Source organism: Cavia porcellus, unplaced genomic scaffold (assembly GCF_034190915.1).
Source record: "Cavia porcellus strain 051 isolate PalLab524CR breed Dunkin Hartley unplaced genomic scaffold, mCavPor4.1 scaffold_23, whole genome shotgun sequence".
NCBI lineage: Eukaryota > Metazoa > Chordata > Mammalia > Rodentia > Caviidae > Cavia > Cavia porcellus.
The window spans coordinates 34,055,269-34,079,798 of record NW_026947506.1 but is presented as its reverse complement, the minus strand read 5'-3'; the positions used below and the strand labels follow the sequence as shown (position 1 = coordinate 34,079,798).

At 43.2% G+C, this 24,530-nt stretch overlaps 1 protein-coding gene across 2 annotated transcripts in view; it reads right to left on the bottom strand.

Moving 5' to 3' along the window:
- Sdk1 (sidekick cell adhesion molecule 1) overlaps window positions 1–24,530 on the bottom strand; it is an 892,505-nt gene that overhangs the window by 148,177 nt on the left and 719,798 nt on the right. For both annotated transcript variants that reach the window (XM_063234098.1, XM_063234100.1), the window contains 5 exons: window positions 16,550–16,665; window positions 14,756–14,948; window positions 8,770–8,868; window positions 4,377–4,568; window positions 1,322–1,443 (listed from right to left, as the gene is read on the bottom strand). In XM_063234098.1, coding sequence (XP_063090168.1) covers window positions 1,322–1,443; window positions 4,377–4,568; window positions 8,770–8,868; window positions 14,756–14,948; window positions 16,550–16,665 — 722 coding nt within the window. The remainder of the gene's footprint in view (window positions 1–1,321; window positions 1,444–4,376; window positions 4,569–8,769; window positions 8,869–14,755; window positions 14,949–16,549; window positions 16,666–24,530) is intronic.

Below are 24,530 nucleotides of genomic sequence, written 5' to 3'. Positions count from 1 at the left end.
CATAGAATTCTGAAGCTTGTGGGGAGCATGGCTTGACAGCAAGCATGGTGGTTTGCCACAGTGGGGCCCTCAGTCACTAGACCATACCATAGGCTTCTACTGTCCTGAGAGCACTTGCCTAGCTCTCATGCTGAGAGACTGCTAGGTGCAGAATTGGTTTTCATAAGATACAATGATTTCCCTAAATTTCTTTTCTAAGAGTTTCAAAGTTTGCTTCTATTACTTTGTTTTCATTCACTGGGGATTGATTTTCTTGATTGGATGTGAGGTGGGAAGAACTGTTATTTTTCTTACATACATAATTGTTTCAGCTCCATTTATGAATCAGTCCTATTTAGATGCTTCACACTGGGAGGATCCTATGTAGATTTCCAGAAACATTTGCTTAATGAAACTTTTGAAGATGCATGTAGGATTTGTTCTCTAACTTATGGCCAATTTCCAGAAGTGAATTGTCTTACAATCCAGTACAAGTATAGTCATGAAAGTCACTGGGATTTTACTACACACAATAACTATTTTGAAACTTTACTACTCTTCCTCATAATTTGTCTTTTCATTTTTGCCTGCTTTTATAGGAGCATGAAGCTGGCAGATTGTGTTATCCATTCACAGATTATTAAGCCCACTCATGCTTGCTATGGCCCTTGGTTTTGAGTCTTTTCTGTGGTCTACTTTGGGATCTCGTGTGATCAGCCTAGTCTCTCTACTCACGTCCCACCTCTGTGCTGACTTACTGGCCACCTCCTGTCCCCCAAACACAACCCACAAGCTCCTTCCCAGAAGCTAGTAGTCCTTTCTCCCAAAAGAGAACATTGCCCTCTATAACAGAAAGTTTGTCAGGATATGCTTAGGGCTGTATCTCCCAAGCCTAGAATAGTGCTTGGAGATACAACACAGCTTAGAAATGTTGCTAAATTAATGCATATTCTATGAGAGACAAATTGCATAAAATAACTAGTCCCATTTATATATTTGGTAGCTAGCTAGATATAGAATTTTTAAAAAATGCTTTCAAATTCTGGGTTCCTATTTTGAAACACAATTTGAATTTTATCCCTCTCTGTTACATTTTTATATCACTTAATAGGACTCTGGCCCAGCATCTTGTTTTCCACTGATGTTCACCATCCTATCCCCCGCATCTGCAATGACTTGTCCCTGCTTTTCCTCTTCTAAGCACAACTCCTTTCCCAACTGCCCCTAGGTCTACACTTGCTGCTACTGAATTGTTCTGCAAAGCATCACTCCCCTGTCTCTCAAGGACAGTGTTAGAGGTGCTCTTTGGAAAGCCCAGTGCCCAGTTTTATGAGCCATGTACCTGCCCTTCCACAATCCACCTGGAGATGGACGTCTTTCCATCGTAGCCTGGTCGGAACTGAAGTGTGGCGGAGCGAGGGCTGATGTTGGAAATGACCAGGTTGGATGGTGCACCAGGAAGGTCTAGAGAAGGATGAAGGAGGCAAGTTGAGAGTTAAATTCTATCACTAATTATGATAGGTATCATAACTTGTCAGCAAGGAAACAGTTTCAACATTCTGTCTTCAAAAAAGGATTTGTTTTAAACTTGTAGAAGTGATAAGCAGCAGGGTTTCCCCTGGATATCAGCAAGCATGACTTTCAACAAGTCATCCAAGGCTCAGGCCTTCTGATATGGCTTTAGGAGACACATGCCTTACTCATCTCTGAATATAAAAGGTAATTAATAGGTTCTTGTTGAATGCATTTATACTAATTATTGAGTCTTGAAATGGTACCAAAAGTTGGGAATTTCCCTCCCTCTCATTATTCCCATGATGCCTTGGATGTTGGGATGGGGGAGGTGATATTTGCAGGCAGCATGACAAAGCAAGGGTTCAGGTCTTGAGCCTCAGGATTCTTGGGTCTGGTTTCCAGGACAACTAAATGCAGTTGACAGTGCAGAACTCTTCCTACTGCCTGTATTTGGTTGCTCTGGCAACAAGATAAGATGGCAGGCGGGTCCCATCACCCAGGGCTTCCTATGGCTTCAACTTACTCATAGACAGAGATCCTCCAGGGGCTTCTCCCCCAAAGAGCCTATGCTGCTCAGAAATGCAATACTGGGTGCTGAATATGAGAGATTATGTCATTGTGCAATGATAAATACTCAAGAGAAAGACAGCAGGATGAGATGAAGAAACTAAAACATGTTGGAAACTGCTTTTTGCCTGCAGTATACCTGAGGAGTGACTTTCTAACTTGCACTGCTGGGGGAGTCTGAAGGCAAATCTTGCCCAATGACAATAAAACCACTTTGCCAGTCAGTTTGGTATTGGAAAAGGCAGAGTCTCTAGGATTTTAAAGGCCCTCTCAAATATAGTTTAATGAATTTGAAGCAGGAAATGTTTAAATCAGAGTACAGGTGACTGTTCTTTGTATTCCTCAGCTCTCTGGGCTTTCAAATTTTTTCATTCACTAATGGATATAAATCTCAAGCACAGCAGACAGAATGTGGTACCCCAAAAAGGATTGGGAATGCACAATGTTTATTATGCTGGTACTCAGAACACTCAGCCTGTTTAAAACCACTCTTGCTACCATGATCTGTCCTGTAAATGCAGAACAGAAATGCTTTCACCTTGCTTCATCTGGGCTATCAAAGTTTTCCACAGTACACTTGGGTCTTCATTTCCCCTCTAATCACACTCCCCTTTATGGACTGCAGTAATGCTGAACACAGAGCCTTCTGGAGGCTAGCAGGCCCATCTCCCTACCTAGGATGGACAATTTGCAAGCCATCCTAGGAAAAACCTGGTAACTTGCACAAGATGCACTTCCAATCTTCCCCTCAGTTGGAGTACAAGGTCCTTTAATAACAAATTAAACAGTATGCCATTGGCATCACTACCATTGTGAAAGTACTAATGCTATTTCAAATATGTGCTTTGGGAAGTGGATTTAAATACTTCAAGTGTGTGTTATGGGAACAGGCTATTGTGTAACATAAATGGGAAAAAATCTCTCTGAAAATTGAAGACTTAAAACAATGCTGAATTGCTTTAGCCCATGGGCCTCCAGGTGCAGTGCTTGGCCAACAGCAGGAATATTGCTGAGAGCTTGTTCCAGTGGGATATCTGGAGGCTCACCCAGCTCCATGAATTAGATCCTCAGGCTGGGACCAGCTCCCTGCGGCATGGCTGACCCATGAGTCTGGTGTATGAGGCAATATGAAGCCATTTCTTTCAGGAGGATGGTGGCCAGTGTCTACAGGGAGACAAAAAGGCTTACTCAAGGTGCCCCTGATGACAAAGAGTGACCTGGGTTTAGAAGCCTCTTCCAATATACACCACAGAAGACACAGTACCCAGAGGAGTGCCCAGATGGCCAAGGCTGAGTATCGCCTTTAGTGTGGCCTCATGCCAAGAGGTAAGAGATAGGAGACATGTGGGCACTCGTGAGTTTATTTTTCACTGCACACATCTTATTTGTTTTGTATGCTCTCAAGATCATCCGTGCCAGCTTCCTAGGAAAATAAGCAGTTAGGACAACTGGCTGGAAGTGGGAGAATGCCGAGACAAATGCTGACTTTACAGAAGTCTTTCTAGCCCTTATGAATGAGGCAGTCTGACTTTTCTCTAAGATCTGGATATGGCAATCTGACATCTTCTAAAGGGCAGAAGACTCATGGCTATAATTAAGAGTTGAACTGACTGCCCCATGATACTTTCTCACCTTTTCGGGCATTTGTGAACTCTCTGGAAATAAACATCCGTTTTAAAACATAAACTTTCTAAAGTTGAAATGGGCATGCTGACATTTAGGGAGATAATCTAAATTTCAAAAGGACATTATGACAGGTGTAAGGTATACTTGTCCCGAGGAGCAAGCTTGGCACTGTGGCTTGTACATGGGAACTCAGGCCCAGGGCAGACCCTTCCCCTTCTTCTCTGCCATTTCTTTCTCTTCCTCTTACTTACTGCTCTTATTGAAAACCTCAGTTCTTACTGTTTTGTTAGGTGAGTAAATCTCTGTGCTTCTTATTCTCAATTGCAATCTAAGTAGTTCCTATGTCCCTCTGTCAAAGGGACATAATGGTTGCTCACTGGTGACCACTGGAAGTCAGGAGTCTCAGTTTTCCCAGACCACACTGGGCCTCGTGGAGTTCAGGTCTCTCCTTTTCCTCTAGTGTGTTTCCTCACCCACACTCACAGGAGAGACAGTAAGTTGTGTGAGATGTGCTGGAAAGTGAGGGAGAAGGTAGGTCAATGTTACTTACCCCGGCACACCCTAGTTTGACACCCTGCCCTGTCCCAGGTACTGGGTAGCTCCTGCATGGAAATGCCATCAATTGCAAATGTTGGTCCCCTCTGCTGGAAAGGCACAGGCAGTAGCGAGAATGCCAGGATCCTACTGACCTGGGGGCACTCCAGAAGAGATGGTGGAGGTGGTGACCAGGCCCATGCCCGCAGCCGTCACTGCAGCAACCTCGATGGTGTAGGTGGTGAGGGATGACAGACCTCGGATTTTGTATTCATGGGTCGTACTGTTGAGAGTGTGTGTGAGTCGAGAATCATTCTTCCCATATACCTCCCAGGAAATCCGATAGCCTGAAAGGACACACAAGAGTGAATCAGGGTCTCTGCCAGGTTGAGAGGCAGGGCTGATGCCATGCAGTCATTGTGGCAGATTTGAGAAGGTGGGGATAGAGGCTCAGCATGGTATACGACAACCCACTGCCTCCAAAATGCAATTCTGAGTCAGGGTTCCTTCTTTTGTACTCCATGGAAGGCTCACCTGTCCCCCTTCTAGTACCAGGGTAGCTTGTTCTCTATGGTAAGACACAGAAGACTCTGGAGGAGAGGACCTGGGTAATATTTGGAAAGCTTCATGCTAGTATCTAGAATGAACAATTGTCAACCCACTGTACCTCGTTAGCCTCTGCTTGTCAAGTTATGGATGCATGCCACCAGTATTTCCATTTTTATGAGCTGTTATTTTTATCACATGGTGCCCTAAATCAGGGGCTTGCTCTTGGGTCACAGCTAATTTGTGGAACACTTCTATTTTTCCCTTTATGGAGTGACTGACAGATGATTCTTGGAGTTTGCGAAGTGTTTTGCCTAGAAAAGTGTCTTTTCACCTGTGCACATGAGTTTTGCTACTAGCCCTGCCTCTCCCTTTTTTGAATATCCTGTTTTTCTGCTAAAATTTAATTCCCCTCTGTACTCTATTCAGTCTGGCGGGGCCTCATAATCACAATTTATTCAATCTTAGATTCCATCGTGATTTGGGACTTGGAGAAAAAATACTCAACTAGTGCCTGAGTCGACCCCTCGGCAGGAGTTTATGTTGTTAGAGAATGCTTAAAGTGTCTTCCAAAGAAAAAAGCAGTGATGGAAAGAGCTCCTGGGTCCTTGGGCAAAGGAAAACTGCTGAAAATGCATACTCTCCCTTCTTTTCGGTCGATACTTGGGCGACACTAAAGCACTGGGCACAGCTCAGCTTCCTTCCATTCTGATGAAAGCAATAAATAAAGCTAGAAAGTTGCATTTGCAGGTGAACAAGAATTTAAGGAAAGTATCTTGGGACTTTAATATTTTGAAAGGACAATTAATGTTAGTACCTACTCCTGGCTCACTATCTCTACCACTATCATACACTGCAGAGATCAAATGAGCTGACAGGAACTCTGGTCTGGGGTAGAACAGCTGGGAATAGCAAAGGGTGAAAGGCACAGAGAAGCCACCTGGCCCTGGTACCTCCAGGTGGCAGAGAGCCTGGAATTATACTGACCAGATGGTTGATGGGGCCACTACACCATGGTCTTCCATGCAGGCCCCTGGGTACCTCCCTGGCCCTGGTCCCCATTCCCTCCTCACAGCACTGGCACATGCTGGCCCCCACACTGGTGCCTGGCCTCTGCCCCCTCCCGCCCTGGTGCTGAGTCTTAGATGCTGTTCTCTTCCTCTGCACCCAGCCTACTCATCTTCCACATACCAGAATGAAGGCCATGATGTTTCTCATCAGCTTTTTCCTCTGGGCTAATTTGAGTTTGGGAATGATGGCACACCTCATAGAACAAAACTTTTCAGGACAACGAGTCCTGACCACATCAAACACCTAGGCAGTTGTTTCAGGGTCTATGTACTAGTTCATGCGATCCATACAAAACATCTTTGACACTGGGACACTGCCACCCTCACCTTGCAAAAGATAAAACAGGACTCCACAGTGCCACATTCCCTTGCCTCCCAAGAAGCCTCCTTTGCCACCTTCTACATAGTGTCTGTGCAAACCTGAAAGCCACCCTGAGCTTGGGGTATACCTGATAAATCTATAAAACATGATGCTTAGTAGCCATACTGAATAGTTGAAAGAGGAAAGTCACGTTGAATGCTATCACCTTGTCTGCCAGGAAATTTTGATTAAAAGTTGTTTTTCATTAAAATTTATTAAACATAGAATTATGTTTATTGCATCAACCTGGGGCTGAGACAAAGTAACTCCACCATCTTCAGTGAGTGTGGCACTGCTGGGATTTATCAGGACTAAAATTGATCATATGGCATGCTCAGATTATAACAGACATAAACCAAAACCAAATGGACAACAGGACAAGCTTGCACCTGCTTAGGAAGGTACAAGGAAAACATGGGCAGAGAAAACACACTGGTCTGGAACTTGAGATAAAGCATGGCATGTGATGCCCCGTGAGCAGACAGACAAGGTGGCGGGCATGTGGTGGGGGAGAATACTGACCCACTCTCACACTGCTTTGGGGCTGTGTGGTAGACTCCAGTAGCTCTAGCCAGCAACTGTCACCTGGCTCTGGTGTGTGAGGGCTGGAGCCAGGGGCTGTGCACCTCCAACCTTGTATCCCACCTGCTCTAAACAGCTGCTAACTGAGACTAACGACCATGAGAACTTCAGAAATAATTTTTTGTTGATGTGAAGTAAATTCTCTACAAGAGAGCAGTGCATCCAATCACAGACTGTCTGTCTGCATCCTGGGCCTCATAAATCAGAGTTTAGAGAGGGAGAGGAAAAGATACTGAAATTTACAATGAGAGTGCAGTGGGAAATTTGCTAGGGTGGGTGAGTGTGAGGCTGGCCCTGTTCAGTGCTTTCCTCTCATTCTGGCCTCAAATTAGAAGGATGGGGGTGCTCCCTATAGGTGTGGGCTGATAAAGCATTATTTGTCAGGGTCTTCGACCATAAAGTGTACAGGGCCGAGCCATTAGCTTTTGTGGGCTCCCCACAGCTGTCTTCAGCAGCAATCATGTCTGAGCAGGACTCATTGGAAGAAGGCGGTGTCTATCAGACCTCCCTGAAACTGGCTTTGGGAGCCAGGTTTGCCTGAAAATGCAGGGGTTTTTGTTGTATTTAATAAAATACTTTCAGCATAAAGTAGACCTGCACGGCACTGCCAGCATGTTCCATAGGAGGGCCACATCCATTTGGGGGGTGCCAAGACAGCTTCCTGGAAGGCCAGAATCACAGGACAGTGATGGGTGACATCTGGCTCGTGACAAAGCCACTCTATCTCACTCTGTGGGACTTGTCTTCTATAGTGCTTCTCAAACTGAGCTGTTGGCACCTGCACAGCTCCCAGGGACAGAGAAGTGCTTTACATTTGGGGCAGGAGTGGAAGTTGTTTGGGGCAGGTGCAGTGGGTGTGAGGGAGCAGTGTGGGGAAGGCAGAGTCTGTGGCAGCACCATCACCTGCAGCCCAGGCCACAGTTGGAGGTAGGCTTGTAAAATCCAACTGGGAAAAGCCTGAGTTTCAAAGGTTAAGTTTCACAATAAACAGAAGACGGTGGCTTGTAACTATATGCAATTGTTTAAATAAAACACAAAAATGAGTTCATTAAGCCCCATTAGCTGGTGAGAACAGATGATCATAAATTGGAAGTACTGGCAATGCCGCTTAGCTGAGATCCTGCCTCTGGCTTTCCCCTCAAGCTATAAAACAAGATTGATGGCAGGGTGTTCAGACGGCACACGGCTATGCCACCAGCCTTTGTGTCTGTGACAAGGAAACCCCTGCAGGATAGGCTACCCCTGCAAGGAGTCCAAGGTGGGTTTCTAGAATATAGCAGACTGCTTGGAAACAAGGCCTGGGCATGTGAGAGTCACTGGCCTCACTAGGCAGCCTACCTCTGCACTCATTGGCCAAGGTGGATCCCATTCAGTTCCTGGAAGGGTCCTGAGGGTTTGTGCTAGAGCCTTTGTTTCCTGTGGTGCCTCCTGCCAAGCTGCTCCCACCCTCTCCTAACTCCTGAAAATTTGTTCTTCTGTCCTCTACGAGGTACAAAGCTATCCTTGCCATCCTGTATAGAGAGGGTTTCAGCACAACAACAGACTGGATGAGAGCTTTGGTACCCAGTTCCTAAGGTGACTGTTTTCCAGTCTTGAAGTTAGGATGCTGTTTGATGTGGGCATTTCAGACTATGTGCTTCCTGAAGGCGGATCCAGATAGATATGTTTCCTTTATTTCAAGTTAAGGTTTAGGGGACATCAGTTTCACAGATCCCATGAGTGCAATCTGAGTGCTGGGTTCAGCAGGGGTCTCTAGGGGATTTGGTAAGTCACATGCATTTACCGTGAATAGTGGTACGCTAGTGCCAGATGTGCTGCTAGCTGAGGAAGAATGGAGGAGTTCCTGCAGGGATGCAGCTCTCAGGCATGAGACCACCCTCTGCAGGATTGCCTGACACTACAGGTGCCACTTTCTGGTATGGCAAACTCATCATTTTCTTTTTGGAAGACAGAGTGTTCACTTGAGACAATGGGAGACAGGACACCTACCCGTAATGATGCCATTCTTCTCCAGAGGCTCCTGCCAGCTGACTTTGAGAGATGTGTCCAGAATCTCTGTGAAGCTCAGGTGGCCCACAGCTCCTGGTTCTGACAATTAAAAAAAGAGGCATCTGTAAGCCTGAGAGCCCGACTCTCTTTTGATCAGATGTCTGTGGTAGGTTTAAACTATGGAAAGGAAGTGGTGAGCCAGGGCCAGCAGGAACCTGCAGGAAATTTCAGAAAAAAATGCAACGGGAATATTGGAACTGGTATTGAAGGTGTCCTAGCTGTGACTGCATGAATTATTTTGCCCAGCACCAGCCCAGCTATACTGAGAACTAAAGTAACAGGAAGCAGGGGTTTATGCACAACACACTTTCTATAAGTAGTGCAATCAGGCCAGCTAAATTCTGAAGAGCAAAAGCTTAAAGAGGATGCTTCTTAACAGGCAATTTGTAGCCTTGGGCCTGCTTGTGAGGGGGCCTTGAGGGATCTCGAGCAGAAAGCCTCAGCCTGTGGACCATATCTGAGCTATAGGCAAACCTGGCTGACCTGATCCAGACTTCAAGTCTCTGTTCCTTTCCACAGGGATTCCAAAGGGTCAGGTTAGGGCTGGAGAAACCAACAGCGAAAATGGTTCTTTCCCAGGAGATTTTCTGTACTGCAGCCCTAAGGCTAGGAGGGTGAGTAGAGCAGCAGAGACAAAGCTAACATTGGAGGTAGAGCTGGGTTTCAGAATTTGCACATATACTAGCTCAGTAGTAAAGCCTTCATTTACTCATTTGTGAAATGGGGAGAATACAAATGGCTTTTCAAGGTGATTGAGAGACAAAATATAATAAAACATTAGGGTGTTGGCCTGTTTCTGGCACTATGAAAATGTTGAGTGAGCATTCAGCAGCAGCATCCTATAGTCAGAGGAAACAGTCATTTCTAAAATGAGATTAGTGCCACCAAAGAGAAGATCTGAGAGCCCAAAACTGGAGTTTGTGACTTAAGCTTAAGGACATTTGGCTACAAAGGAGATGGATGGGTGGATGGATCTAGCACAGCAGGACTGGGAATGAGATGTCTGTGGGCTGGACAGCACCTCACTCCTCAGACTCCTTTTGGGTTCCTGCCCTGTCCTGGTAGGTTTGGTCCTAGCTGCATGATGGATGGAGGGAGTAAAGGTAGCTGAGGGTATGTGTGCTCTGAGCAAGGAGTCTCCCAGCAGCAGCAGCAGCAGCAGCAGCAGCAGCAACAGCAGCAGCAGCAGCAGCAGCAGCAACAGCAGCAGCTATTCAGGGTCTTGGAGAGCAACAGAAAAGGTTGCTTAGGAGGGCTGATCCCCACTGTGCACCATGCCTGGTGCTAGATGGCTCTCAGAGGCATCTCCTGGTCTGGGAGTTTCCCAACCAAATGCAGCTGATTTGCTCAGGTCTGCCTGCTTCAGAGCCTGAAGCCTCTCAGACAATGTTCCTCATTCTTATCCCTCTCCATACCCAATCTGGGAGAAATGTAAGGGACTGAGTCCTATATAAAAGACGGAAGAAAGGGTGGCTCAAAGGTGACAAAGGAGGCTAATAAGATGCCTGGCAAAGAGGTAAGAACAAGATTGTTATGTGTATAACTTGGTGGGGAACTTGACATAGCAAGGCAAATAATACTCAACTCCCACTTGAGCCTGTTGAGCGAGACTGAGATTTTTTTATTCATAAAAATGCCTTTAAAAAAACCTTAAAGTCAAGGGAGAGCACAAAGCCAATGGAGATGCCTGGTCTGCAGGAGAGGGGGAGGGTCTGTGGATTCCTGCAGGGAAGCTTCACTGCCCTTCACGCTGACTCCTGCTGGTCTTGTCTGCACAGGAGGCAGATTTTAAAGTGAATTCAATATTGAGTTCCCAAGTGGTACTTAGACAAAGCTTCCTAACACATCTTGTGATTTTTAAAAAATAGTAACAGTCTTGCGAACCACATTCACCTCAGTGAAACCCGCAAAACGTTAGGAAGAGCTCAAACACTGACAAATGCCACTTTCCTCACATAGCAGACAAGAAAATGGGATGGCTGTCAGGACTATGTCAGCCTCCCTCAGCCTGAGTGTGAGAAAGACATTCTGATGGGTTTCTGAACTGATGCATTCTTTTTCGATCAATGGAGTAGCAAAGAAAGCTTTTTGCTCCTTTTATTTTTTTCAGTGTTTCTGTTTCCTGGATTCTTGCCCAAATATGCTGCCCTCTAACTCTGTTAGAACCAACTGGCAAATTCATATTCTGTTTCTCTTTTCTTTCCCATTGCAAACATCTTTGTACCCCATTGGAGTTTTGGAGAATGGGCCTGGTACGGAGGAATCAATAGCACTACCTTGATGACACACAAGAGGTATCTCCAGAGGGTCCTAGCTCAGACTTCTTTTTACTGGCCCAATTTCAACTTTGCTTTCAATTTCAAATTTACAAGGATGCTGTGTTCCACCAAATAGGATAAACAACCTGAACCACAAGAACAGAAAGATTGTTCAGTTAGAAAATTCTAAGTGAGTGACATTGCTTTTAGCTTTGCTTTTGCTGAAAGCAGATGCCATAGCAAAATAAATATATTTTAAGCACTCACCAAATGTGCACCAAGACAGACCACATCCTGGCCCAAACCCTCAAACTGAATAGAACTGAAACTGGAGAAAGTGTATTCTCCAAAAATGGAGTCAGATTGCAAATCACAGCAAAAAGACACCAGGAAAATCTCCAAACACATGAAAATTAGTTATCACTCTTCAAAACAATCCGCAGGTCAAAGAGGAAGTCTCAAAGGAATAAGGAATACATATGATCAAATGAAAAGTAAAACTATGGCCCATCAAAATATGGGTGATGCCGCTAAAGCAACATTGAGAGTAAAATTAATAGCATTAAATGGTTATGTTGGGGAATGAGGAATAATCTAAGTGTTTCTTTAAGAAATTAGGAAAAAGAGAGCAAATAAATCCAAATCAAGCAGAGGGAAGGAAATTATAAATGTAGAAACAAATGATATTGAAATACTAAATAATAGAGACACTCAATGAATCAAGAAGCTGATTCTTTTTAAAAATCAGTAGGCTTGATAAACCTCTGGAAAAAAAATGACAAAGTTAAAAAAAAGCAGGAGATACAAGTTGCTAGTGTCAGGAAACAAATGGAGATTATCTCTACAGTCCCTACAGCCATTAAAAAAACAATTAGGAAACTTGAAAAATAATTTTATAATTATACATCCAAACTCTTAGACAGTCAATTACTAAAGAACAACAAACTACTAAAACTCAGCCAAGCTGGGCATGGTGGCAAAGGCCTGTGAACTCAGTACTTGGGAGGCTGAGGCAGGAGAACTGCTACAAGTTTACTGCAAACCTGAGCTACATAGAGTTTAAAGGTCAGTCTGTGCTATATACCAAGACCCTGTCTCAAAACAAAAATAAAAACAAACAAAAAACTCAGCAAAGATGAAATAGACAACCTGAAAAGTTCTATAACCATCAAAAAATTGAATTTATAATTCAAAGCCTCCTAAGAAAGAAAACCATAGGGTTTTACTGGAAATTATACCCAACATTTAAAGAGGAACTGACACTGGTTTGACATAGTCCCTTCCAGAAAACAGAGAACCATTTCCAAATATTTCCAAACATTTTATGAGACAAGTATTGTCTTGATACTAAAGCCAGACACAGCACAGGAAAAAAAAAATAGGAAACCACAGAGCAGTATCTCTCATGAACTTAGATGCCAAAATCTTCCATAAAATACCCAGCAAGTGAATCCAACAGCATATAAAAAGAATTATACACCGTGACCAAGTGGGATTTATTCCAAGTGCACAAGACTGCTTCAACATTTCAAAACCAATCAATGTAATCCAACATATCAACAAGGTAAGATGAAAAACCACATGATCACATCAACTGATACAGTAAAAGCAGGTGAAGATATCCAACATGTATTCACTACAGAAGCGTTCAATAAACTGAGGATGTAATAGCAGGGATCAATCCCAACTTGATAAAGAACATCTGCAAAAATATCCTACTCAGTGGTCAAAGGCTAAATGTTTTCCCTTCAAGATGGAGAAGAGGAAAGAATGGCTGCTTTCAGTGTAGCACAAGGAATTCAAGCCAGTGCAAACAAGGTAAGGAGACAAAAAGGATGTACATTAGAGAGGAAGATGGGCAGAAGCTGGGTTTGGCTACAGAATACAAACTCTGAGGAGTTCTGGGGTGTAGAGACTATGCAGGCCCTTGGAGTTGGTGATGGGGAATAAACCTTTACTTGCTACACACTGTAGTGAATATGTGCACAGAGAAGGACAAGCAAAACAAGAAACCCACATTAGGACACTGAATGGTATCAAAGTCAGAAGCCTGTTTGTGATGCTAAACTATAGTTTTATAAATGTGAGCATCGGAAAGAACCAGGCACATATATATGAGCATCTCAGTGCTATTTCTTACAGCTGTATGGGAATCTATAACTCTCAATAAAAAGTTGAGTTAAATATAAAGCAGAAGACACATTAAAGTTAGAGTATGAAAACTTCCAGGATCAGTTATTAGCAACAGAAGTGCTTTTCTTTTCTTTTTTTTTTAAATCTTGAAGATCTGTTAGTGATCTCAAAGGATCAAAAACCATTCTGCTTTTCCGAATGTAGACCTGTGGCTGCAGCAGGTTAGCAGTGTGAAAGCCAGGCTGCTGAGGGGTAGGAAGGCATGAGAGGTCAGGGGTCAAGGCAATAGTTACATGGAATGGAAATAAAGAGTTCACTGGGCAGTTCAATGGGGAAGCCACGTCAGAGCTGCCCTCCCTGGGTGAGATACATGTGAACATATCTGAAGGTCAGAGAAAAGATGCCCATGGCCAGACCATTGGAAGAAAGAACAAACAGGATCATGAAATGGAACTGGGAAGAGAGGAAGAGGTTAAGAACTCAGGGTGGGACAGAAGGGAGCCAGGCAGCTTGTTCTGGGGGGCTTTGACCTCTGCAGTGCCACATGCTGGGAATCTAGGGCCAGCAGCAAGTGGAGAGCAGCCTGAGAGGCTGAGCCAGACCCCGATCAGCAGAGCTGGTGGGAGCTGGCAAGAGATGAGGGCAGCATCAAAAATCATATACACTCTTGGTTTATCTCTCCTTATAAAGAGAAGTGTACACTTGTGGTAGACATGGGAAAATACTGAAAAATACAAAGAAAGTATTTTAAAAATCTACAACCATATCACAGAGACAGTAACTCTCAGAATTCTATACAAATGTATCTTGATAAAATTTAGATCTCATATGGTTTTGTAGGCTTTAAAAAAAACTTTTATATCATGACCATTAGTTCTCCCAAATTCAAAGTTTTATTTTTCTAAAGAGCTATGAAATATTAATTATATTATCATTCTGTAATTTTTTCCAATATTTTCCATTTGGAGCATTTGAATGCTTTTCATTTTTTTAAAAAAATTACAATTGTGATCAGTCTCTTCATATATCATCCATGTGTGTAGCTGTGATTATTTTCTCAGGAAGGCATTACTAGCCACTGTTTTCTGTCACATCAGCAGTTTCCAACAGACCAGATGGAGACAATGAAAAGTCAAAGACAAGGGGCTTAGAGATGCCAGGCTGAGACATCCCTGGTAGGGTCAGAAGGAGCAGCGGGGGCAGTAATGGTGAGCAATGGAGGAGGTAGGGGACTGGAAGTCCATCTGGGCTTGGCAGGACCACAGGAGCAGCCCCAGGCAGGATGAATCTCTCCATCTCTGTCCTTGGAACTGCCTCCTCTGGCCCAGCTCCTTCTGTCTTTCATGGGCCACTGTCCCTCAGGTGTGAGTAGCACCTCACAGTGACTGACCCTGGGTCGGGAGGCAGTGCTCTGACACCCTGACTTCCTCACATTGTCTCTGGCTTGGCCTAGTGCTAGATGTGATAGAGTGACACACTTCACACCTGACTCAGGGCACAGGGGCTTAGAGGAAGCCAAGGAGAGCAGTACTCACTGTCCTCGTGAGTCCACACGAGCTGCGGTGTGCTCGGGGGCCCGTCCCCTGGCGTGGTGAAGCACAGAACGGAGGTGAAGTAAGCAGTAAACTTCTTCAGGTTCGTGATGTACCCGTGGTGGATTCCGTGGAAATCTGGGGCAATGGTGACCACAGTCACTGCTTCGGGGACATCTGCTGGCCACGCTAGAAGCTGAGAGGGAATGAGTTAAAGAGAGATCCTTTTAAAGTGTGCTTTCTCACTCAAGTCTTGATCATGATTTTATTTTGTAGTACATCTTTAAAAAAAAGCACAGTCACAATTAAACCCATAAATCCTATACCTTGTATTTCAAAAAATTTTGGTTTTAAAGGTATCTCACACAGGATTACATACAAATTCATGTGTACATATACATGCATATATATTTTAAGCACACACATATAAGTAAAATAATGATTTGACTCCATTTTGGAGAAATGGACTTTCCCACAAACCTTCACCCTCTCTTCATGCCAGCTTGTATCGAACATCTGTATTTCTTAATCATAAGGGACAGTGATGACACTGTCTGTTAATTCAGTCAAATCAATCATTTATAATTTATATTGCATTTGTTTCCTGAGAAGGAATTGAGGACTCTGGTTACAATTTTAAAGAAAGACTATATATGTATATTCCAAGGAAAACTGTTTGATGTTTTGGTAACATTAGAAGCCGTGTGAGTTTTCATTTCTCTGACACCAAACATCTCTCAGACCAATTAGTTCTGAAAGCTGCCCGCTGCAAGATCTGCCTCACGTGCACAGATCACACTGACTGCCCAGACCTTCGGACCTCAAACAAGTGCTGCCATCTCGCCAGTCAGACCCAGCAGGAGAGTCAAGAGGGCTGAAGCACCTGGGCTGACCAGTGTGATTTGCTTTCAAAAAAGCTTCTGATTTTGGATACTTCTGAGAAAAAAGGAAAGGCAGGGACAATTTTTAGCTATGCTTGCCTTTCTAGGAGACAAGTAAGCGTTTTAACAAGTTGAACTCAAATGAGAAAAAACAAAAAATAAAACAAAACAAAACCAAAAAACCAGCATGTCTGGGAAATGATCCACTCTGAAGCTGAAATCACCCAATTTCAAGCAGCAGGGATGGAATCCCTTCTGCACAAAGATCTCTGAGTGCCCCAGCCTGGAAGGAAGATTAGGGAGTATGCTGCACCCACACTTAGGGTGGCTCTTAGGCCAACCAGGGGAGGAGGACTAAAGTGACAAATAAGTTGTACTTTATGAATCGTACCTGAGTCCATCTATGAACCATATTCCAGTGAGGGTGGATGGTGGGAATTTGTTTCTAATTTGGTTTCGGCAGAAGCCTGAACCAACTGGTCTCTTTAAACAGAATTCCCTCTAAAGTAGAGAGGGGGAGAAATGAACCTCCTTCCTGGATATAACTCCTTGCTCTCTGCTTACAGCATGCATTATGCCCAGGTGACCTCCACCCAGCAAGAAGTGGCTTGGACACACACTGACTCTAATCAACCCAGACAGCTCTCCCATTGGCCACTGAGAACGAATGGCTTTTCTCATAAGAAACTGCTCTCTTATATATGCACGATCTTGATAACCGATCATTTGAGTTTCTGAGCCAAGAGAGCTGATGGTAAGACCTTGGATAAATGACCACCTTGCCAAGGTTGTAACACTCTGTATTTGATGCCTGGAGTTCCTGATGAAATGGGAAGGATTGCCTCCCTGGCACAACCACGGCATGGTCACAGAGCAGAAAAACCACCCTGAGGCTCCAAGCCAGGCTGGTAGTTACCTTATATCCCTGGTTGATGCCGTTGATGAACTGCTGCGGAGGTGGATTCCAGAGGAACTGGACAGTGGTGGAGTTTACAGCTTCTGCCTGCACATTCTGTGGGGGCGCAGTGGGCACTGTTCCAAGGGGTCACAGAAGACAGCAAAACAAATGGCAGGAGGCACCGTGGGGAGGAGAGATGAAAGCGAAAGCCTCAGCTGCCACTCATGATTCACAGGCAATTACAGTACTGAGAACAGGGAAGTGTGATGAATGTTTTTGGAAGCTAATAGTGGCATTACAAAGAAAGAGAATTGGGCTCTTTCTCATTTTCTATTGGAGAATTCCTTAAGGCACAGGCAGAAAACTGGACGCGAGCATCTTCTTATTCCACAGATGAGTCTTTCCCATGGATGCAAGATGAAGAGCAAGCAAAATATTTCTCTGATTCCTTTTTCAATTACCCACCAGTTGAGATTAAGACCAAGTTTCATCTAAAAGTCACCCCCCCAACACACATCCCCTGCCATCACACACAACTATTTCAAGTTAAATTATTCTTTATGGTAAAGAAACAAACAAAACAAGGCTGTCACCTCCACCCCATATGTATTATTGCTTATGTTTCTGGAAGATAAGTTAGTTTTTGTCAACACAGCCAACTATTTTTTGGCTTTTTCACTGTTACTCTCTTTCACTGAACAGCTACAGAACCCAATAATACACCTGCGAGACGTATGTTGAAGGGGAGATGATACCATAAAGGTGACCAGGGCAGCAAAGGCACAGAGTAGAAAGGCTGTCTTTGCTGAGGGGGTAGTGCTTCATGGAGGCTGTGTTGGAAGAAGGGCTCAACCTTGACAGGATACCAAGCTTGAGAAAGGCACTCTTGGCTGTGAACAGTGGGGAAAGCTGGTATCAGAAAGAAACCTGATCAGTATGGCTGGTTGGGATGTGCGGGGAAAGGGGTTGAGGGGGTGGATCTTCTTGAGGATTAACACAATGGTCAGTGTTGTATATAGACAATGGGGATTGAAAGTTTTCTGGAAAAAGCACTGGTGTGACAGGACTAGCTTTCAAAGAGGATAACCTAATGATCTACAAACAACAGACTAGACACTGGCTGGATCATTAGACTTTGGAGGGTTGAAGGGACAGTTCTGGTTCTTTTGGTGCTTGTTTGAAAAGTAAGGTGCAGAAGCCCAAATATGGCCCTGTTTAGAAGTACATTTCCTGCAGCTTTCTTCCTCATGACCCCACCTCATCAGATTAAGATGAAAAATCTGAAAATTCATCATGCTCTCCAGTCTTCTCTTCCAAGCCATGCTCACTTTGCATTTGCCATTGGCCATGCGTTGGAATCCCCTAGGCCAGTGATGGCAAATTTTAGAGCTTTCAATGAAACAAGTGGCTCACTGTGGCATGTGTGCTAAAGGTTTGCCATTTCCCCAGGCTCTCCCACCACAAGTCACCAAGAAATTCATTAACACCTCCCTTTCAGTACCCAGGTAAAATGTGTGCTAAAATTTGCCACAGGGGTAGCTGCACCTGGGATCTAGAAAGTTGGACAGAATATCATGTCTACCTAAAACAAGAAAGAGCTGAAAAACAACAAAATCATAATTTTGTAGGAGTCCATAAAGAGCTGAAGTTGAATGGCAATTGTAGCCTGAAATACTATACAGGGAAAGATGACTAGAGAGAAAGAAAGACAGACAGAGAAAGAGAGACAGACAGACAATAGCTTCCATGTAATTGGGCGAGGAACATTCAAGTGACATCCTCAACAACTGCTGAGTGTGATCACATAATAGGAGATAGTCTTTGGGAGTTGTAGACTCACAGGACAGATACTTTACACACAGAAGAACAAAGAGAATGAAGAGTATTTCATTGGAGAATTCAACCAAGAACTTGAGGAATAATTAAACCAATTTAAAGTATTAATGATACCAAGAGTCATGGAAAAAATTAAAAATCATAGACCAGTATTCCTTGCCAAAAAACATACCAAAATATTAGAAATCAGATTTCACATGTAAAAATCATAATATATCCTGATCAAGTTGGATTATGTTTTAAATGCAAAGTTGGTCCAACATTTGAGTATCAATCAAGGTAAGACATATTGATGGAATACAAGTAAAACAAGCATGATTATTTTAGCAGTTTTAGCAAAAATATTTGATAATTTTAAATATCCTAGTATGATAAAACACAACACAACAAAACAAAAATCTCTATTTTAGCTGGGTGTGGTGGCACAAAACTGTAATCCCAGAACTCGAGGCCGAGCCAGGAGGATCCTTGGGGGTTTGACCCCAGGCAGAGCTTACCTAGTGAGTTCAAGCCCAGTCTGAACTATGTAGCCAAAACAAAACAAACCAAAACAACCTCCAAGAAAAGCAAGAATTGAAGGAATTTTATAAACTTAGTAAAAGCCATCTATAAAACATTCACCTCTAACATCCTGTTTAAGCTAACAGACTGAACACTGTCTCCCTAAGATCAGAGACAAGGCTCTATTATTTTTCTGTAGGTACAAATTGGTATAACAATGCAAGAAAAAGAAATAAAAGGCCACCGACCAAAAGGGGGGAGAGAACTGCTCTCCATTCACAGACAATATTATAGCTCTGCAGAAAACTCCTGAGCATCAACACAACAAAAGCTTCTAGAACTAAGGTTAGTAAGATCACAAGACATGAAATCAAAATGTAAAAATCAATTGTATTTCTAAACACAACCAATAAATAATTGGAAATTAAAACTGAAAAATCAGTAGCATTTAAAGTAGCAGTGAAAACATGAAATAGATATAAACATAACATTATGCAAGATCTGTATTCTGAAAACTACAAAGCACTGATGAAAGAAATCAAAGCCTTGGGTAGATAAAGAGTCCTAGCATATTAATGGATTGGAAGATGACAGTAAAGGGAATCCTCCTCCTCACTGATCTGTGCAGCAAATGCAATCTCAATAAAAAATGCAGCTTGATAGATTTCAAGATCAGAGAAGGTGATTTTAAAGTCTCTATGGGAAGGTAAAATAATCACAGTATCCAAAACAATTTTGAAAAAAATTGGACAAACTTCATTGCATAATTTAAAGGCTATAAACCTAGGGTAATTAAAACAGTGTTACTGGAAAACATATGGATATAAATAACACAGAATAGAGGCCAGACATTTCTCACACATATATGAGCTAGTCATAAATAAAAGCACATAGGTAGTCATTGCACAAATGATGCTAGAAAAATTGGATATTGATATGCTAAACAGAAAACAAAGAGGGAGAGAGGGAGAGAGGGAGAAAGGGAGAGAAGGAAAGAAGGAGAGAGGGAGAGATGGAGAGAGGGAGAGAGGGATTTGGATCTATACCTCACACTATATAACTAACTCAAAAAGGACTATAGGCTTAAATGCAAACCTACATAAACCTGTCATGATAACATTTCTGGGAAACAAGTAGTTGTAACATTGGATTAGGCCAAAATTTCTCAGATACAACATCAAGGAGACAATGCACCAAAGAAAAAATAAAGATAAACATGACTTTATCAAAATAAAAACACTTCTGTATGACAAGCACTGGTAAGAAAATGGAAAGACTGGTCACAGATCAGGAGGCTATGTCTGTAAAAGCTGCCCTATAACCAGTAAGGGACTTTTATTCAAAATACATAGGAACTTTCAAAAGTCAATAACAGGAAAGCAAATAAATCAAAATATGGGAAAAAAGGATCAAATAATTATTGTGTCAAAGAAAATGTAATGGCAGGAAATATGAAAGACCCTTATGTGAAAGATCCTCCTGATGGCTGGCAATCAAGGAAATTAAAATCAGGATGTTATGGTTGATAGATTGTGTCAACTTGAGAAGTTTAGTTACTAAGAGACTCAGCAGGGAGCCAGGATCTTTACTTTGTAAATATCCTCAGCCTGTGCAACAGGAACTGGCAAAGAGGTAATATGAGTGCTACACCCTCCCTAGGAGGGCCAGTAGCTTGCTTACAATACAAGAGAGAACAGGCTTGTGTTTCCCTCCTTTTTTTTTTTTTTTGTCTTTTTCGTTTTTATCGGTACCAGGGATCGAACTCACGTCTACCTGCTTGCAAGGCAGGCGCTTACGCCGCTGAGCTAAATCCCCAGCCCCCGTTTCCCTCCTTTTTTTGCTCTGGTTGCTTTTGCTGGCTGCAGCCTTGAACTGTTACCCCAGTGCCATACCACCTTGTCTTGGAGCTTGCTGATTATGGTCTGAAACCTCCACAAACAGTGAGCTAAATAAACCTTTCCTTCCTTCATTTTAGGTGTTGGATATTTTGTCTCAGCAATGAGAGAAAAGTAACCAAGACAATAGTATATCATTTATATGCCCATTAGAAGGGCTAAACTATAACAAGCAAAGAACATTAATAACCAAGTTCTGGTAAAGATGAGTAGCAAATGACACACTTGTAGATAGGAACACAAAGTGGTATAGCCATTGGTAGAGCAGGTTGGTAGTTTGTTATGAAACTAACATGTATAAGCCACATGACTCAGTAATTCTCTTCCTAGACATTTGGACAGAAAAAGTGACATTTTAAGTTCACACAAAAATCTGTACATAATATTTATGGTTGCTTTAACAATCTTCCCACATCATAACATCCCAAATGCTTGTCAACTGCTGGATGAAGAAACAAACTGATACACTCTTGGAGTGGAATAACACTCTGCAATGAAAGGGAACAAACTCCTAACCCGGGATGACCCAGGAGACTCTTGAATGCCTTATGCTAGAGAAAAGAGCCAGACTGAAAAGACTAGACATGGGGTTATTCCATGCTGTTTATGGTTAAAGGCAAAATCAAAGGGAGAGGAAGCACTAGGGATTCCTGAGGTCTTGGGTAGGGATAGAAGAGTGAGGGGAAAAAAAGGAAGGATGAGGAATCTGAGTGAAGTATTTTGTGCCTCAATGATGCAGTGACTTACAGGACTGCACACCACAAAGGATGACTTTTATTGTAGATAAATCATTGTTACAGTTGGGCCAATAATATTCCAGGTTCTCCCTTGGTGGGCATGGTGATCTCCTAGGCTTTTGATATTTTATTTTGTACCTCTCAGGATAATGGAACCAGGGAAGACCATCAGGCATTGTTGAGGGTTAGATAGAAGGAAGGGAGTGACTCTCAGCTCCTTGGTTTCTAACTATACTAATACCACCATAAATCTCACTTTTAAGCAAGCTGCAAAGTGTTTGATACTTTTCCATTGAGAGGTGATGTGTATATTCAGTTCTCTTCAGTGTGGGCTCTGTGACTCCTCTGATCAAGAAAATATAACTGAGGCCCTAATAAAGTAGCACTTTTCCTTTTTGGGGAGCAGAAGTAAGTGATATCACTGGAGACAAGCTGGACATATTGATTGACAACATACAAGACAGTCCAGGGATCGCTCACACAAATAGCTTTGATGAAAGTACAAAGAAAAGAGTCTTTTAAACAAATGGTGCTAGAAAAATTGGACTTCCTGTCTGGGAACGTAGGTGGCCATGCAGGAAGTTCAAGTCCACATTGTAAAGGATAATCTCCAGAGGTTCTCTGCCACCAACAAGATGGGAGGGGAGCCCCCTCCAGACTTTCCTCCCCAACTCAGTGGTCTGGGAAAAAGAGCCACCCACCTAAGACCTGAACAACTTTCTGACCCCCTCAAAGCACAGACACAATAATGTGGTTGCTATATTAAACATCTAAATTTCAGGATAGTCTCTTAGCAGTGACAGAAAACCAGGACATGCTCCAGTGAAAGAAAGGACAAAAAGAAAAGAGAGGAAAGAGGAAAAATAGAAAAGGGAAAGAAAGAGAAAAGCATCAGGAGCTACGGGGGAAAGGCTAAAATTGTCTGGCCCTTTTTTCTTTGAACTCATATTCTTTGAGGCTGAGAAATGTATCTCATCCTTGGTGACTTAGCTCTAGAATTTCATCAGCCCCAATTATTGGTTGTGTGGAATTCCATAATATTTTTACATTGAACGTCACGTTCTCTAAAGTAAAACATGGATCATCTGCTAGACAAGAGGAAGATACATAGCATAGCTTGATTAGGGAACAATTTCCTACAGTGTGGAGAGGACAGGTACATGTTTGCTTTGCTGGCTTCAGGGTACTGTGGAGTCAGTTCAGTGTGCTCTTCCTGGTGATGGGCCCTCATCCTGCAGGTAAGGTCTCTCTGGGACTCCCAAGGTCTCAGCCAGGCAGTGCCACCTCCCCCTCATGAAGATGGCACTCCCTCTTCATTACCTGGGATCACATAAAATCACCAGCCCAACTGAGACACCTCAGGCCAAAGCCATAGCCTGTGTCACTCTGGCATGTGCTTTCTATCCCCAAAACATAGAGGGATGAAGTTTCTGAAGCCTCTGATTTCTTTCTATCACCACCTTGGGGTTATTCAAAATGTGCCCCATTTTCCACAGCCCTTTTATATTGCCCGATCCTTGACTTCTCTTTGTTCTAATTATTGTCATTATAAATGTCTTAGAAATTTGTGGACAATGGAATTTAAAATTCCTTCAAGTGAGGAAAAAAAGAGCTACAGCAAGTAAATCTTTCCTGACAAATGTTTCAAATAAAAGAGTGCCAATGGCAGGAAAGGTTTTAATTACAGAGGTCACCTCACCCTGGTCCTCTGAAGGGAAGACAGCGCTCAGGTCCCATCTAGGGTACCTGGAAGAGGAGGGCTGTCCCCTCCCAGAGTCTCTTTCAGCACAACCTTCTCCCCAAAGGAAGGGAAGCTGCAGCCTCCTGCTGCTCAGAATAAGACCTCTGGGGACATCTTCTCCCTAGATAATTAGCATTTAAAGTTGCCTCTTGCCTTGCCCCTAAGGGCAGGCCTTGAAGCAGCCTGGTAAAGTGACAGGTGTAATGTTCTTTTCTGGCTTCACTGCTAAAAAAAAAAATCTCTTTCCACTATATAACTCCACTGCTAGCTTCTCACTCAAATTTACCATTGCCCAAACACATTTGACATGGGTTTCACTTGCACAGCCAAGGACAAAGAGCTCTGCTGGGTAGCACCCTGGGTTCTGCAGACCTGACAGTGATAACAAGGGAAATGCAAGCCAAACAGCAGCTTTAGACAATGAGATTTTATTTGTAATAGAAACTTCTGGGGCCAGGGTGAAACAGTAGCTGCTTCTCCTGCCCGAGGAGGTTTCTGGGAATATACATACAGGAGGCACAGCAATGCAGTATGTTCTTGTCACTGTGCCTTCATGGCTCATGTGGGCCAGGAGAACACTGATGTCTGTTAGTTTGCATAGTACACAACCATTGTTGAGGGCCACTCAAAAATCCTACAAGGATTGAAATTTTGTTTACAGATTATACTTAGGCACTGTGTATTACTAAGTGAAAGAAGCCAGTCTGTGAAGAATGCATATCACACGATTCTAACTACAAGATATTTTGGAGAAGGCCAGACTGTAGAGATGGTAAACAGATCAGTGGTTGTCAGGCAAAAGGAGCATCAAGGAATCAACAGGCCAAGCACAGGATTTTTGGGGTCAGGACATTGTTCCATGTGGTACTGGTAGACACATGTCATTATAAATTTATCAACACCCATGGAATGCATAGTACCCGGGGTGAACACCACCATGAACAATGGACTCGGGTGGTAAGGAGGGGTCCCAGTGGGCTCTCTGGCTGTAGCCAAGGCACCCCTCCCACAGGGCACTAATACTGAAGAGGCTGCCTGTGCATGGGGCAGGGAGAGTATGTGAAGTCTGAAATCGTATTTAATACTGCCGTAAACCTAAAACTGTTCTAAAAGACAGAGTCTATTAAATAACTAAACTGTATTCATGGCTCACTCTGTAAGCTTTCTTTGGTTTTTGGGGGCGGGAGGTAGGACCAGAATTGAACTCAGGACCTCATGCTTGCTGAGCCCGTGCTGCACCACTGAGCTAAATCCCTGACCCTCTGCAAACTTTCTTAAACCAGTAACCC